Source organism: Hemicordylus capensis, chromosome 4, assembly GCF_027244095.1.
Source record: "Hemicordylus capensis ecotype Gifberg chromosome 4, rHemCap1.1.pri, whole genome shotgun sequence".
In the NCBI taxonomy this organism is placed as follows: domain Eukaryota; kingdom Metazoa; phylum Chordata; class Lepidosauria; order Squamata; family Cordylidae; genus Hemicordylus; species Hemicordylus capensis.
The window spans coordinates 72,375,509-72,390,307 of record NC_069660.1 but is presented as its reverse complement, the minus strand read 5'-3'; the positions used below and the strand labels follow the sequence as shown (position 1 = coordinate 72,390,307).

The following is a 14,799-nucleotide window of genomic DNA, read 5'->3' as shown; positions in this document are numbered from 1 at the left end:
GAAATGACAAGGCTTTTGGAGGAGAGAGAAGACAGACCGGTAAAGTTTATAGTTCGTCCATGTTAGGAAAGCAGGGGGGGAAAGTGTCTGGGGCGGGGGGTGGAAACTAGAGAGAAACAGATGGCAGCCCGGCAGCCTGCTGACACCGCTTGTGGGCTCTGTCACTGACTGATTAACTCCGCTGTCTAAGAGCCCTCTGCTAGCGTCAGGGTCAAACAAATTGTTTTCACGCTTCGTCAGAGGTTTACTTAATTAGTTCATTTGCAATTAGATCTCTTTGTAGCCAGGATTTTTAGCAAAGACATCAGATGAAACTGACGGGTTTTCTTTTCTTGCCTATTCAGTTTCCCCCCCTTCTATGCTTTCCCACTACATGTTCCCCACACGCACTCACCCGCACACATACACCTCACTTGGTTCTCTCCCCCCTCCCCCAGCTCCCACCCCACTGCCTTTGAACAGAATGTTGTGGGGGTTGAAAATGACATTTGGAAGGGCTGGAGATGTTAGGAAGCCCAGCCTGTGTGCCTAATCAGTGTTTTCATAGATTTATTCTGCAAACTGAGCATTTCAGCAAATCCTGCCAGCCCCCTCCACCTGCCTTTTACTACCAAGAGGTCACGGTTACTAACCAACAGGTGCTAACTGCAACAGACTTGAGTGCAGATAGACAGGAGACGTGTGTGCTTCTTCAAAGCCTATTCTACCCTTTGCTTGTGAGTATGAGAAGGCCCAAAAGCAGAATTGCTCCCACCTGTGCTACCATATGCAACAGACTAGTCCAAAAGGCACCTTCCAACATTAGACAGCTACATCCTGTTATCCCCAACTGGGATGCCTTGACAGAACTTAAGAGTAAGGTAACATCGCATGGAATGCTGCTTAATAGCTAAACTCAAGCATCTTGGAATAAAGTAAGTTTTCTTCCCTGCACTGCCTACAGTTCATTGACTGGCATCAGGGAAGCTTGAATTCAGAGCTTAAAGCTGCAAACCTTGAAATGGGATTTAAAGTCTAGACTTTGCTTTGGCTTTGTTAAACTCAGTATAGAAAAAAGGTTGTGATGCTTTAGTCAGGAACCTGAGCTTGGCAGTAGAAGAGTTTGCTCTGGAGAGGAGAGTGGTGAGTTTTAAAGTGGTGAGCTGACAGCAGAAAAACTGCATAAGGGAAAATGCCTTTTGTATCCATATAATGCATCTGCCCAGTTTGCAGTAAAAACAGTGGGTGAGTTAGAATGTGGAAACCCTGAATTCTTTTTCTGACCTCTTGTATGCCTGGCACTTAGTCTTTCTGGGGCTCAGCATCTTCACTTAATCCTTTTGATTGACTTGTCTCTACATACTATAAATATTCTAGAAGATTTAATGTTTGTAAACATACTTTCCATTTTATATTGTGATGACTTCAGCTTTAAGCAGTAAAGAACTTGAACTCTAGAACATCCATTCTGCCTTGCTATGTATATGTAAAACCAATATGGTGTGGTGCAGAGGGTATTACGCTTGAATCGGGGAGCCTGGGGCTCACATCCCTTTTCAGCCATGTTGCTCACTGGCTCATGTGCTTAAGGGCAAATCACCCTTTCTTAATCTAGCCTACCTCATAGGGTTATTGTGATGATGAAATAGGTAATGCCATGTATGCTACCCTGAGTTGTTTGCAGGAAGGGCAGTATGCAAACATGATAGATAAGGATAAAACAAAAAGCTTTGCATAGCACAACAAGTTCTAGGTTGCAGCCCTAAACCAGCACAATGAAGAATCCTCACAAATGAGTCAAAGGTGTGAAAAGAGTTCTGGTTGTGCAAGCACTACTCACATGAATTTTTTAAAAAATATATGTTTTCTGATTTTAGACACCTCAATACAGAACATGCACTTGATGACCGGAGTACGGCTCAGTGTCGAGTTCAAATGCAAGTGGTACAGCAGCTGGAAATACAGGTGGGTGTATGCAATCTAATGGCTCAATCTGAGTTCAAGCCAAGCCAAGATTTTGAAAATGCAAAGATCAGAGAGCGGCTGTATTTGCATTCTTGTGTGTTGAAGGGACTAAATCAGAGTCCTTTTATGCTGGTTTAAGGATTATCCAAGGGCTGCTTTTGCTTATGTTTTCCAGGCTATCTTTTCCTGCAGGCAGTGGCCCATGACTGCATGGAGAAATGAAAGTTTGAAATCAGTCAGCAGCAATTGGCACAATCTCAGCAGAAAAAAACTTTTTTAGTAGTGCAGTTATGAAAATCACCACAGCTTTCTGTACACCACCTGTTCACATTTCATTTTTCCACAGACAGTGGGTGTGTACCTGATCATGGGTTAGGACTGTGCACACAGAGGGGAAAATATTCTTAGTGAACGGTGGTCTAAGGCTTCCATTATCTGTTCAGTTTGCAACAAGTTTTCTTACTGTCTGCTCATGTGTAAAATCAAAGATGGGCCAATGATGATGAGATTGTCTTTGGAAGGCTAATATACAGAAACTGAAAACAATGGTGGACGGCTTGTTTAGTATCCTTGAACCTTGCAAGCCATAGTATATTTGCACAGGGATATTGTAGCCTAAGGAGCAGAGACTGGTCAAGAAGATTTAATGGCTTCTGTCTTCCATTCCAATACATTTATAAACATTTATTTTCACTCCTCAAGGTTGTGCAAAGAACATTTGGACATGTGGAAAAACCATAAACTGTTTAAATGTTGCCTGCTGAAATGTGCAGGCATTGTGAAGAGTATAAAGCCAGTGTGTGTGTGTGTGTGTGTGTGTGTGTGTGTGTGTGTGTAAACAAACAAACTTTCTTGCATAACCCAGAACCTTTATTCTGTTATTACAGAACTGTGGCCATCACCACATCCCATGGCAAAGAATTCCATAGATTAATTACGCACTGTATGAAAAAGTACTTCCTCTTGTTAGTCCTAAATTTCCCAACCTTCAGTTTCATTGCAAGGCATAATGTGAGAAGGCCTTGATTTTGCATCTTATGTACCTATATGTACCTGTGTAGGACCAGACAAAGCAGATAATCGCCTGGGTACCTAATAATTGCAGGAGGTGGGAAATAAATGGGAAATGCTTTCCATTCCTTTCCTTCTAGCTCTTTCTCAGAAACCGCCAGCACTGATATAACTATAGATAGAGGAAGGAAGCTTTTTTTAAATCCATGCTGCTAGATCACATATGTGCGAAGCAGGGCAGGGATGAAAGAAGGAGCATTTTCTAGAACATGACTTTCTGCAGCATCAGGATTAGTGGCAGAGGAAGGAGAGTGCCAAGTCGGCAGCCAGCTACAACACAGAGTGCAAGCAGCCTCTGTTGGAAACTCAATTCACCCAGTGGTTGCAAATGGCGGGGCCTAGAAGATAATGCAGCAGACATGCAAGGGGGGGTGGAATAGAAAGGAGTGCAACATTGTAAAAGTAGAGTTAAGATTATTACGCAGCCTGAATCAAACACTCACTAAAGCAAAAGGTTGAAAGCAATTACTGGAGCTTAAAGGAGGGAACGTGGGAGAGAGAATCCTTGAAGAGAGCAGAAAGCTCCGTGCGTGAAGAGGAGAAGCTGCCACCAGAGCTCCCAATTATAAAGTTTTCACTGCAGAGCTCCTGCTGTGTCGGCAGCAAGAGTGTCTGCATTACGAGAGTGGATCTGTCAACTCTAATGAGAGCCACGACAGTGCCAGAGCGTCCTTGCGTCGGAGCCTCTCAAACTTTCAGCAAACTCCACTCTGACTGCTGCCTTTAGCTCATGCCTTACCTCCCCTCTCCTTTTGTTGTGGGGAGGGATTCAGAGCAGGGGGAGTGGAGAGGAGAAATACCCTTTTGGGTGTGTCCTAGATTCTGCATAGGGGCCCATCAGGTCAAGGAGCAACTGAGGCAAAGCTTGAGGGGAGCACTCAGAAAAGGAAGGTGACACAAAGGGAGATGGTGTCAGATCCCATTGCTTCTGAGGCACTCAAACTCTCTCCCCGTGCCACAGCGAATATTTCACCCTTCTCTGCACACTGAGAAATAAACATACACCCCAGGAGCATGCAATTAAAGCAATGTTGCACATCTGGAAAGATGGATGGGCAGGTGAGTGGGTGGGTTGAGAAAGGCATGATGGGAGTGATAGATGAGTGAAAGGAAGTGGTGTGGAGGGAGACGAGATTCAAAACCTGGACAAGTGACAAGGTGAGGGGAAACACAGGGGCATAGGAAGGAAGGAGGTGGATGACTGACATGAATGACTGCCAGAAGGAAAGATAGGAGAAGTGATCCAGCAGCTCAGATGGGGGAGAATAAGGATCCTGATAGCTGGGATGTGTGGAAACTAACTCCATGATAGAGGAAAAAGAAGAGCTGAGTGAAAAGATAATGGATGAAGCATGTTTTGGGCGACTGAGTTCTGTACATAGCATATAGCTACATTTGCCAGTAGCTTTTTCTCTGTCTGTGCACTAGGTAGCTGGTTCCCTTACAGTGAGGTCACCCACACTGCTGTGTTGTTGCACAGCATACCTCTGATGACAGACGCACTAGAGCAGCAAACACCATCACACATCCTGATCTTGATATCCAATAGAAAAAGGCAGCTCTTTAGAGGCCTGGAAATACGATACCACAGCCAGGTTCACAGCTCTCAGGAATATTCAGTGTTACTGGGGAATTAGGGTAGATGGCAGCTTTTCCCTTCCAGGAATGCTCTAGGAAGCGAGCACAGCAAGAGCTAAAGGGAACAGCCCTGTGCTGTCACATTAGTGCATGTAGGAAGCATTAGGCAAGACAAGAGGACAACATGTGCACACTTGGGCTGGATGGAGCGAGCAAAAGGAGATGTGGATGACCATGCAGACAGCAAGGGAGCCATTCAGTGGATTGTTAACCATGTCACTTTTCTAAATATGTGGACTGTGTGCATTGGCCATTGAAGAGGATATACTTCCTCAAAGCAAATAATTTTCTGTTTGGTTCTCTCCACAGCTAGCTAAAGAGAGCGAGCGTCTCCAGGCGATGATGGCCCACCTCCATATGAGACCTTCAGAGCCAAAGCCCTTCAGCCAGCCTGTAAGTGATGGTCTGGCTCGTTGTCACCCATCGTTCTTTGCTGTATTTGTTGTCACCCATCGTTCTTTGACTTTCTTTCCGTTATAGCAGAGATTGCTGACTTCCTGGGCCAAACTGCCTTAGCCCAGTGGTTGAAGGGTGAGCCAATCCTGGCTGTGACATTCAGAGTAGAACAAACAATTCCCAAGAGTACATATGAGCCTCCAGACTTGGCATAGAGGGCATGATGATGTGAGGAAGCCAAGGTCAATACTGCCAGCCTTGGCTCTACTTCTACCCTTCCAACATCCTTGCCTCTACAATAGGCCAGACATCTTTTATGCACATTCAGTGATCTCTCTCTGCAGATATGCTTGTGGAGAGTCAAATAAAATCATGTCAATGGGATATTGCCTCCAGGCTATCAGATAGCCATCCCTACTTTATGAGAGCAATACCCTTCGTCTAGCTGTTGTTTCCAAATATTCTTCTGGGCCTCATGCTTCTATCTCCATGTGGCATTTCACAGGGGTGTGTATGGCTCAAGCTGTATAGGCCAGGTCCCTGTGCTGGTCTTGCATCCATTCAGGTAGAATAACTAACCACCTTGACACCATGCCAGATCGAGGCAGCTTTGAGGTAATATAGCTGAGAAAGCATATCTAGATAGTCAAGGTTGTTATAAAGCACCAAGGTGCATAGAAGACTGCCTAGGGATAAGCAGGCCATGCCATTGCCCAGGTAATGCTCTAGCTCATGCTGGAAAACCAGCCATGCAGATAGACTCCACTGCTTTTCTTTCAGAACTGCAAGCTACCTGGACGGATGGGGTACCAGCAAGAGCTGAAGCACTTTGTGCTGGGGTTTGGAAGTGCTGAAAAAGGACACTCAATCCTGAAGTCAAAGCTGATACAAACATGCCTCCGCCCTATAGGGTGTGCCTCTGGCTCCTTCCTAATCCATTGTCTCTTTTGCTGTCTTATCAGCTGTTCCAAGGCATTTGAGACACACCTCTAGCGGGTGGGGATGGGCAGCAGGGGAGGGAGAGCTTGCTGACATGCCAAATGTCTGCTCCCTGGAGGCCCTTGTTCACAGAAGTGTGTGACCCTTCTAGAAGAATGATACAAATTGACCCTGCTGGAAGAGCTTATATGATTAACAAAAATGTTTAATTTTTCTCACTTATTCTCCCACTGTGTTTTCCTTTTGTTTATGAAAGCCCTTCCTGTTCTTGAGAAGGGAGGCAACTGCAGTACCAATCTGAGGAAGGAAGCAAACAAATCTATGCCCGTCACTGCCTTAGAACGATATTCCTAAGGAACTCAGTAAATTGAATGTTGGGTTAGATATTTAACTCAAATTTTCCTACCTTTCCTTGAAATGCTTTAATACGGTACTGCAATCTTCTCTCTTGGCTCTAGCAAAAGATGAAATTGCATGTGGATGCTGTGGCGATCCAAAAGATTATTCTGATCTGCCAGTGTTAAAATATAGCTATGAATAATGGTACTGAAATACTGGGTGTTGTGCTCTACTGTGACAGCATTGTTCTAATATTCTGCTGAGACATTTGGGGCAATGGCATAAATTCTATTTTTAAAATGAAATCCACAAGCAGTGGCCTGATTATCTTCCTGCAACAGGCTTGATTAGGAAGTTATTTGACCCAGTCAAGTTGCAGTTTGGGCAGTTTCACTTCAGGAAGAGGTGTGGTACAGTGGTGAAAAGTTTTTATTTTATTTTTTAAATTACATTTGTTGTTAATATTTTTACCCTGCCTTTTCCCAGCCTTTTGATCTAAAACATCCCCATGGCAGCTTCCAGTAAATTATACAAAGCTATGCTGCTGGGAAAAGGTAAACGAGATGTAAGAAAAGCAGTTGGCTGCTGTCCTTAGGGACTTGTATGAGCTACTGTATGGGCCAGAAGGTCCTTGGTTCAAATCTCATCTCACCATGAACTCAAAATGGCTTCGCTCCTGTTTAGGCCTACTACCTGCATAGGATTGGATTGTGCATCGACTTACAGAAACCACTGTCTTTTTGTCTTGGACCCCCATTTGTAATGTAGGGCTAACAATTACAGGAGGGTAGTTGTATGGAAAATACATTTATTTATTGTGGCTGACTTCCTAACACATACACACATTCCTGACTTCTTGTGCACATACAGCTAACAGTGAGCATCCCAGCAACTGTGCATCTGCTTCAGCACTGTGGGAGGTTGTGTGCAGGATTGCAATTTTCAACAATCTCCCCTACTCCCAGAAGCGCTCTCTACAACCCACAAATACGTCCCTGAAAGTTGCGTAGCTGCTGCACAAAGTGAAAGTGCAGGTCTGCATCCATTAGCTGCAATGCACACAGCATTGGGATGCCAGCCACAATAAATAAATATTCTCTACAACCACCAACCCCATCACTTTGTTATTGTTAATCCTATATTACAGATGTTTAGCTCAGGCTGAGAGGTAAAACTAGCAGCCCAGGGGTAGGCAATCTTGGCACATTAGGTGCTGTTGAACTACAACTCCTATCATCCCCAGTCTCAATAAATTGTAACTGGGAATGATGGGAGTGGTAGTTCAACAACAGCTAAAGTGCCAAGGTTGCCTACCCTGGACTAGCCCAAGGTTTACTGAGATAATCCAACATTGGAATGTGTGAACATTCTAAACTGCCATCGTCTTGTTTCTGTCAAGAAATGCCTGTTGCTCTAAACAGCAAGTTTGTGCACAAACAAAAATATTGGATCTGATCTGATACAAAAAAAGAGTCAGATCCTGGTTTTTAGACCCCTTCAAAATATCAGAATTGGATTTTCCAACCAGAAATCCAGTATTTAATTAACCAGGTTGGAGAAGTCTCAGAGACACTTTGTCTCCAAGCCGGCTGCTGACTCGGTTTTTAAATGCGGTGCCTGCAAAATCGGGTGTGGGGTGGCCAAGGTGACCCCCGCCCCCCAGGAAGCACCTGTTGACCCAGTTGGTGCTTGTTGGGAGGTTACCCTGCCCCACACCCCACCTCTCTGATTTTGTAGGTGCAATGCTTAAAAACTAGGATGGGAGTGTACTTGGAGATACTTTGTCTTTGTGTCTTCAACTTTTTTGCAGATATTTTCACCAATATTCCCTAATCCGGATCAGATAGTTCTGATCTGATATAGGCTTTCCTATATTGGATCAGAATTATGTCTGATAGAATCTGATAACTGGGATATGAGACTGGATCTGATATTCCCGATCCAGTATTGCACAGGCCTACTAAACTCTGTTGTATTCTTCATTTCCTTCTGAAAATACCTCAATTTATTATGTAACTGCCATGCTATATTTTTAGACTAGTGGTACATTTACAGTTGCAAATTCGGATTGGGTAAAAAATGAAGTGACCATCACTTAAATCTTTTCCTCCTTCCTAATGTTTGGTTTCTCTTGCATGTATATGCATATCTCCAGATCTTCCTTTGTACTTCTAACACCTGACTCTTTGTAGCTAGTAAAGTGTTTCAGGGTTCAAAATTGCAGACATTAGTCCGGTTCCCATCCAAGCATAATCTGTCTTTTCCACTGGGATCTGTAGTTGATGGGTCTTGAGTTGCTTAGTTGAAATGTTTATATAAATCTTCTGCAACTGACTTAATTAATGGGGCCCCAGTGATGTCTGGCCCTCCCCCACTTCCATCCATCTGCTTAACCTGATGGATGGAAGCCATGGAAGCGCTTCTGCTTTGTCAAAATGAAAACTACCATCTATTCATAAGCATCTGCCTCCTGAATGGGTTCTAACTGTGGTCTTTTTCCCCTCCATCCTATCTGAACAGCTGAACCTGGTTTCCAGTGCCACCCTCTCCAAGAGCACTTCCGATACTTTCCCAGATGGATTACCTCATCCCCCCACCTCTGCAACCGCGCCCATTACTCCATTGCGGCAGGGTCCTTCTGTCATCAGCTCATCCACTTTACACAGCGTAGGGCCCATTCGCAGGAGGAACTCGGAGAAGTTCTGCACGCCCATCTCCTCAGGTGAGAGCAGCCAGAGAAAGTCAAAGCTGCATCTGGGTGCTTTATTTAAATTATCCAATAGCTGTCTGCCTAATGCTTTTTATCTTTATAAATTTCTTTCTTTCCCCTAGAACTTGCACAGAATCATGAATTTTACAAAAATGCAGATGTCCGCCCCCCCTTCACATATGCGTCACTTATCCGGCAGGTGAGAAACTATTTGTTTTGGATAAAAGTACAAATGTGCCAGAACAAGCAGCCACCCTTTTAGCAATATGAATGTTACTCATGACAAGTGGTTGAAGTTGCCAGTGTTTTTATGCTAGAATTCTGCTTAAGTCCTGACTTTGGGAAGTGGAATTTAGGTCAGTGGATGGGGTGAAAAGCTGGCTGTTATGAAATGTGGGTTTGTTTCTCCACTCTACTCCAGAACCTCTTGATGACTTTGAACAGTTAGATGGCACGTGTGTGTGCATGGGCATGAACGCTTCACCCAACTTTGCCTTTTACAGTAAACACTGGCATTCCGGTACTGCAGCTAAGAGAATAGTTAGATGTTGTCTTTTGTGGTTTGTTTTGTGGAGAGATCAGGAGTCTGGGAATCAGGGGCTCCATCTCCAGCCATCACTACCTTATCTTGTGACATCAATGCCTCTTTGTTTTTCTTTGCATGATCAGGTTAACACCACTTTGTAAATCAGCTAAGTTCTATTGTAGTGGGTCTGGCCTGGTATTTTTGTAGTTCCCTGGGTGAAAGATGCTTCAGCTTCAGCTGCAAGGAGTGGAGGTGGGGAGATTTTTCAGAAGCAGAAAAGGCAGTAGTGATAGGCTCAACTTCCACCAGTTAGAAACTGCCACTTCACTGTCTTTGGTGATTTCCAAACCTTAGGCAGCAAAATAAATAATTTTGAAGTCATTTCTGCAGAATCACTCACCATCTGCTTAATAATAGAAATTTCTATTAAAATGTGGCCTATTTGACCAATATCTGATCTAGTTAGCCACATTTGCTGAGAGAAAAATAGTCATGTAGACCAGTCATGTAGATCAGCTACAATCAATGAATTGTAGCTGGGGCTGATGGGAGTTGTTGTTCAGCAACATCTGGAGGCTCCCAGTTTGGGAACCACTGATGTAGATATTAGTGCAGATCTGTAAGTAGACATAACTGAGGCACAGGATGCAGGCTGCTACGCTTGCTACTTGGACACAGTGTTCCATTTGTATGAGGTGGGGAGCAATGTCTACAGAAGGCCATCCTGCTCTACAAAGCTGTTGGTTTTCAAGGTACAGTATAAGAATCCTTCTCATGCTCCCTGTTGCGTCAGAGAGCAAGCAAAAGCATCTGTTTATCTTAGTGGTCCATATCAAACGAAATTTCAGTTTAGCATCTGCTTTCAAGTACAGCAGGTAGATCTTCACTGTGCCTGAACGAACTGCAACCTTCTGTCTAGAGTTACCAACAGCACAAGTGCACAACAGCACATTTGTGACAAAAGCTAAATTGCCCTGGGTAAAATGCCTTATATTCTTCCCTGGTGGTGCTGTGCTGTGCAGGCATCTCCTGCATTGGAATAAATTCTGTAGCAGAGGGTAGGCTCTGGTACTCTCCAGTGGCTATGACACCAACCACATTATTTTCCTCTGGTCAAATCTATACCTTCAGTTTGCATCTACAAATATGCATATGAGGAAATTCTGAGATAATCCTTACATTCCCTGTTTACTGGCACAAAGGGGTCATCTAAAGCCCATGCAAAAAGACAGATTTCTGCTATTTCAATTTCTTTGAAATCCACCTCTTTAGGATAGCTGGGAGCTGGCAAATCCTTCCAAGAGCAAGCAGTCAGTGGTATTTTCCATACATAAATATTTCACCTTGATTAATTGGGCCAAAGAGTTGCCTTTATGCTTCCTGCTCAACTCTTTCCCCACACTCAGCATTAGACACACTGGTGTGCATGGTGATCTGTGTAAGAACATAAGAATGTTGGATCAGCCCAAATGTCCAGATTTGATCAGTACCCAGCAGGGACCAGGCTGATGCCCCTGGAATGCTCATGGGGAGTGGGGGCATGATGGAGTATTATCCCCCTGTTGATTGTCCCCAGCACTGCATAATCAAAAGTTCTACCTATGAATTTGAAGTTTGTCTTTGGCTACTATGGCCAGAGGCCATTGCTAGACCTATCCTTCATGAATCTGGCTAATCCTTTTTAAGCTAAGGTAATGGCCACTGCTACATTCTGTGGCATTGAATTCTATAAGTTTGTATTCATTGCACAAATAAATGTTGGGGTGTTTCCCCCCCCCACTGAATCTACTACCTATCCACTTCATTGGACTACTCCCTGTTCTGAGAGAGACAAATTCTCTATTCTCTCTCACAAGTACTAGGTATAATTTTATAACCATCAATATTGTTTCTTTTTAACCTTGGTCATTTTAATCATAAAATGATATTTACTAAGTATTGAGGGGATTGTTTTCAGTTATGAGTGGCACCAGGTGCCTGTGTTTCTTGAGTTAGGTTAGCAAACATGGGGACCAACCTGTTATCTGCTCTCAGTTGTCCATGTCACAGAAAGATGAAAGGAGGAATGAATGACCCAGTTCAAGTTGCTGCTCTTGATCTCTGTAATTGAGATCAGGATCTTAAGATTCAAGTCTAGTTCTGTGTAAGAGTATGAGAGTGCTTTCTTGCATCACTTGCCCAGATTTGTTTGGTATAATTCCTAGTTTTCAGTAATAGTTGCTACTCCATCCAACCAATCAATTCCATTTCCTTGCAACATGCAAGGGAGGCATTAACCACTTACTTTCACTCACTCTTCATGGTAGCCTGGAGCTTCTTTCCAGTTAGCTGAAAGCTGGACAGAATGGTCTGACTCGTTGGATTCAGTTTAAGCTAGTACTCTGCAGAGCTTAATCTAAGATTTAAGGCCTACACTGACAGTATGTGAAATAAAGTATGCACTTTCGTAAGAGTATCTCCTACTAAATAATAATATCCCAGCCACATTAGCATGTTTTTAAAGTACCAAGATCCCTAATGTATATGGATGTCTTAGTCATCAGGCTCATGGCCCATCTAGTCCAGCAATCAGTTTCCTACAGAAACCCACCAGATGCTTCTGTGAAGTCCACAGGCAAGAGGTGAAGGCATGCCCTCTCTCCTGCTGTTGCTGCCCTGCAACTGGTATTCAGAAGCATCCTACCTCTGAGCCTGGAGGTAGCCTATAGTCATCAAGTCTAGTAGCCATTAATAGATCTGTCCTACATTAATTTGTCTAAGCTCCTTTTAAAGCCATCCAGGCTGGTGACCATCACCACATCCTGTGTCAGAGAATTCCATCTATTTATTATGTGCTGTGTGCCTCCTTTTTTCAGTCTTAAATTTCCTGGCAATCAGTTTCATGGGATAACCCTTTGTTCTGCTGTTGTGAGAGAGGGAGAAAAAATTCTTTCTATCTATTCTCCATTTCTGAGAGTAGACCTCTATCATGTCTCCTCTTAGTCACCTTTTTTCTAAACTAAAAAGCCCCAGATGTTGTAGCCAGTGTTCTCTCTAACAGGGATTGCTGGATAATGTTGACTACAACTTCCAGAATCTCCAGCTGCAATAGCTTTTGCTTGGGGATTATGGGAGTTGTAGTCAACAACATCTGGGAAGCTCTGTTAGAGGGAACACTTGTTGTAGCCTTGCCTCATAAGGAAGATGCTCTAGGCCCCTGATCATCTTGGTTTCCCTCTTCTGCACCTTTTCCAGTTCTTCAAATGTGGCCACACCATAGATTTGTATAAGGGCATTATGGTTTAAGCAGTCTTATTTTTCAGTCCCCTTCCTAATGATCCCAAGCATAGAAATTTGCCTTTTTCACAGCTGCCGCACACTGAGTCGACACTTTCAACGTGTTGTCCACCACGATCCCAAGATCCATCTTCTGGTCAGTCACTGACAGCTCAGTCCCCATCAGTGCATATGTGAAGTTGGGGTTTTTTTGCCCCAGTGTGCATCACTTTACACTCACTTACCTTGAACTGCATTTGCTATTTTGTTGCCTTTTGCATTTTGTTGCCGTTTGGAGAGACCCTTTTGGAGCTCCTCACAATCTCTTTTGGATTTCACTACCCTCAGTAATGTAGTGTCATCTGCAAATTTGGCCATAATAGTATGAATTGTGATTTATACAGCTTCAGTCTGTAATCTTGGGGCAAGTTTTCCTTGCAACATATCTGAGTGGTCCTGTATCTTTTAAAGGAGGCTGTATTTAGGCTGATTCACACATGCACACTCATTACTTAGAGCCTTATTGTTCAGTCAGTTGTTTCTCACCTGCATTTATTGAAACTGTCTGTTTGAGGTGGTGTCATGCAACATGAAACCTTTTTGTGGCATTAGGTGGCCCATTCACCCATGCACATCCTCCCTTGATGCTGCAGTCATCAAATGCAAAACATGAGTTTTTATTTTATTTTATTACATTTATATCCTGCTTTCTTCCATCATGGAACTGAAGGTGGTATACATAGCATTTCCAGGTGGTCACCCAGAAACTGACCTGGATCTGCTTAGGATCAGCAAGGATCTTTCATTGTACATTGAAACATGGATTTGTAAACTTGCCTTCAGCTCTTCAAAGTGTGTTGTTAAAAGGGGGCTGAACATCCTGCAAAATACTGCTGTATCTTCGGGCATTTCTTTTTTATTGTTCACCTAGGATTGCTGGTGTGTGAAAGTGCTGGTGTGATGCTTTGGGAGTAACTTTTCCTCACCTTTAAATGCAGGCTATCCTCGAGACACCGGACAGGCAGCTAACATTGAATGAAATCTACAACTGGTTCACGCGGATGTTTGCCTACTTCAGGAGAAACACAGCTACCTGGAAGGTAATGCTTGACCTGAGGTTTTAATACAGTCTTAGGACACACACATTTCTTTTCTACAATGCTGCTTTCCCTAGTGTCAAACAACAATGCTAGACTTGGAGGACATAAAACCGGACTGATGCTTTTGTTATAAAAGAGGCTCCAAAGGGGGAGGTGTTGCCACCAGCCACATATGTCGCAGTCTGAGCTGTATTTTGGCTACATCCTAGTTGGGGACCTGCTAGTGGGAATTACACAGAAGTTGATGCATGTTGGCATATCCAGACATTCACTCTGTTAACAGGCTGCAAAAGATTTTGTTCTGGAAGAAGGATTATTTAGTAGTAGCCTTTATGTGGTGCCAAACTATTCCAGGTTCAGTTCCCTATTCTACTTAGCTTTACCCAAAGCATATGGTGAAGTGCTCACACACTATAAAAACGGATGAATAGTCAAAAAGGGTATACAGTCCTCTGAAATACACGGCCAAATTATGCATTGTGGTAAGCTTGTCATTGACAGATGGACTTACACCAGAGTGTCATCTGATTTTGATTTTGATTTCACAAAAATCAGCATGGGGGGAGGGACAAGGCGAATCAGGACCCTGCAGAAGGAGATTAACATTTCTCCTCCATGTCATTTCCCCTCTAAAAAACACACCCTGTGGCTATTTGCTGCACATAGCTGCTTTGGAGGGGTGATTATTTTTGGCACAGGGAGAAAGTGTTAAAACGCACCCTTTCCTAATATGCCACAGTCCTGATCCCCATTATCCCTGTCCCCCAGTCCTGCTTTTTGTGTAAGAAAAAAGGAGACTCATCCCATTTTAAGCTGGTCTTAACATAGGGTGTGGTTCATTGTGCCTGAGGGTGGCTTCGGAAGTTAAAGTGAAGCAAGGA

The 14,799-nt window shown here is 43.6% G+C and overlaps 1 protein-coding gene across 6 annotated transcripts in view; it reads left to right on the top strand.

Annotated features, from left to right (window-relative positions):
• Window positions 1-14,799, top strand: part of FOXP4 (forkhead box P4) — a 222,889-nt gene that overhangs the window by 184,477 nt on the left and 23,613 nt on the right. For all 6 annotated transcript variants that reach the window (XM_053244009.1, XM_053244007.1, XM_053244011.1 and 3 more), the window contains 5 exons: window positions 1,857-1,944; window positions 4,963-5,046; window positions 8,848-9,049; window positions 9,160-9,236; window positions 13,817-13,918. In XM_053244009.1, the coding sequence (XP_053099984.1) occupies window positions 1,857-1,944; window positions 4,963-5,046; window positions 8,848-9,049; window positions 9,160-9,236; window positions 13,817-13,918 (553 nt within the window). The remainder of the gene's footprint in view (window positions 1-1,856; window positions 1,945-4,962; window positions 5,047-8,847; window positions 9,050-9,159; window positions 9,237-13,816; window positions 13,919-14,799) is intronic.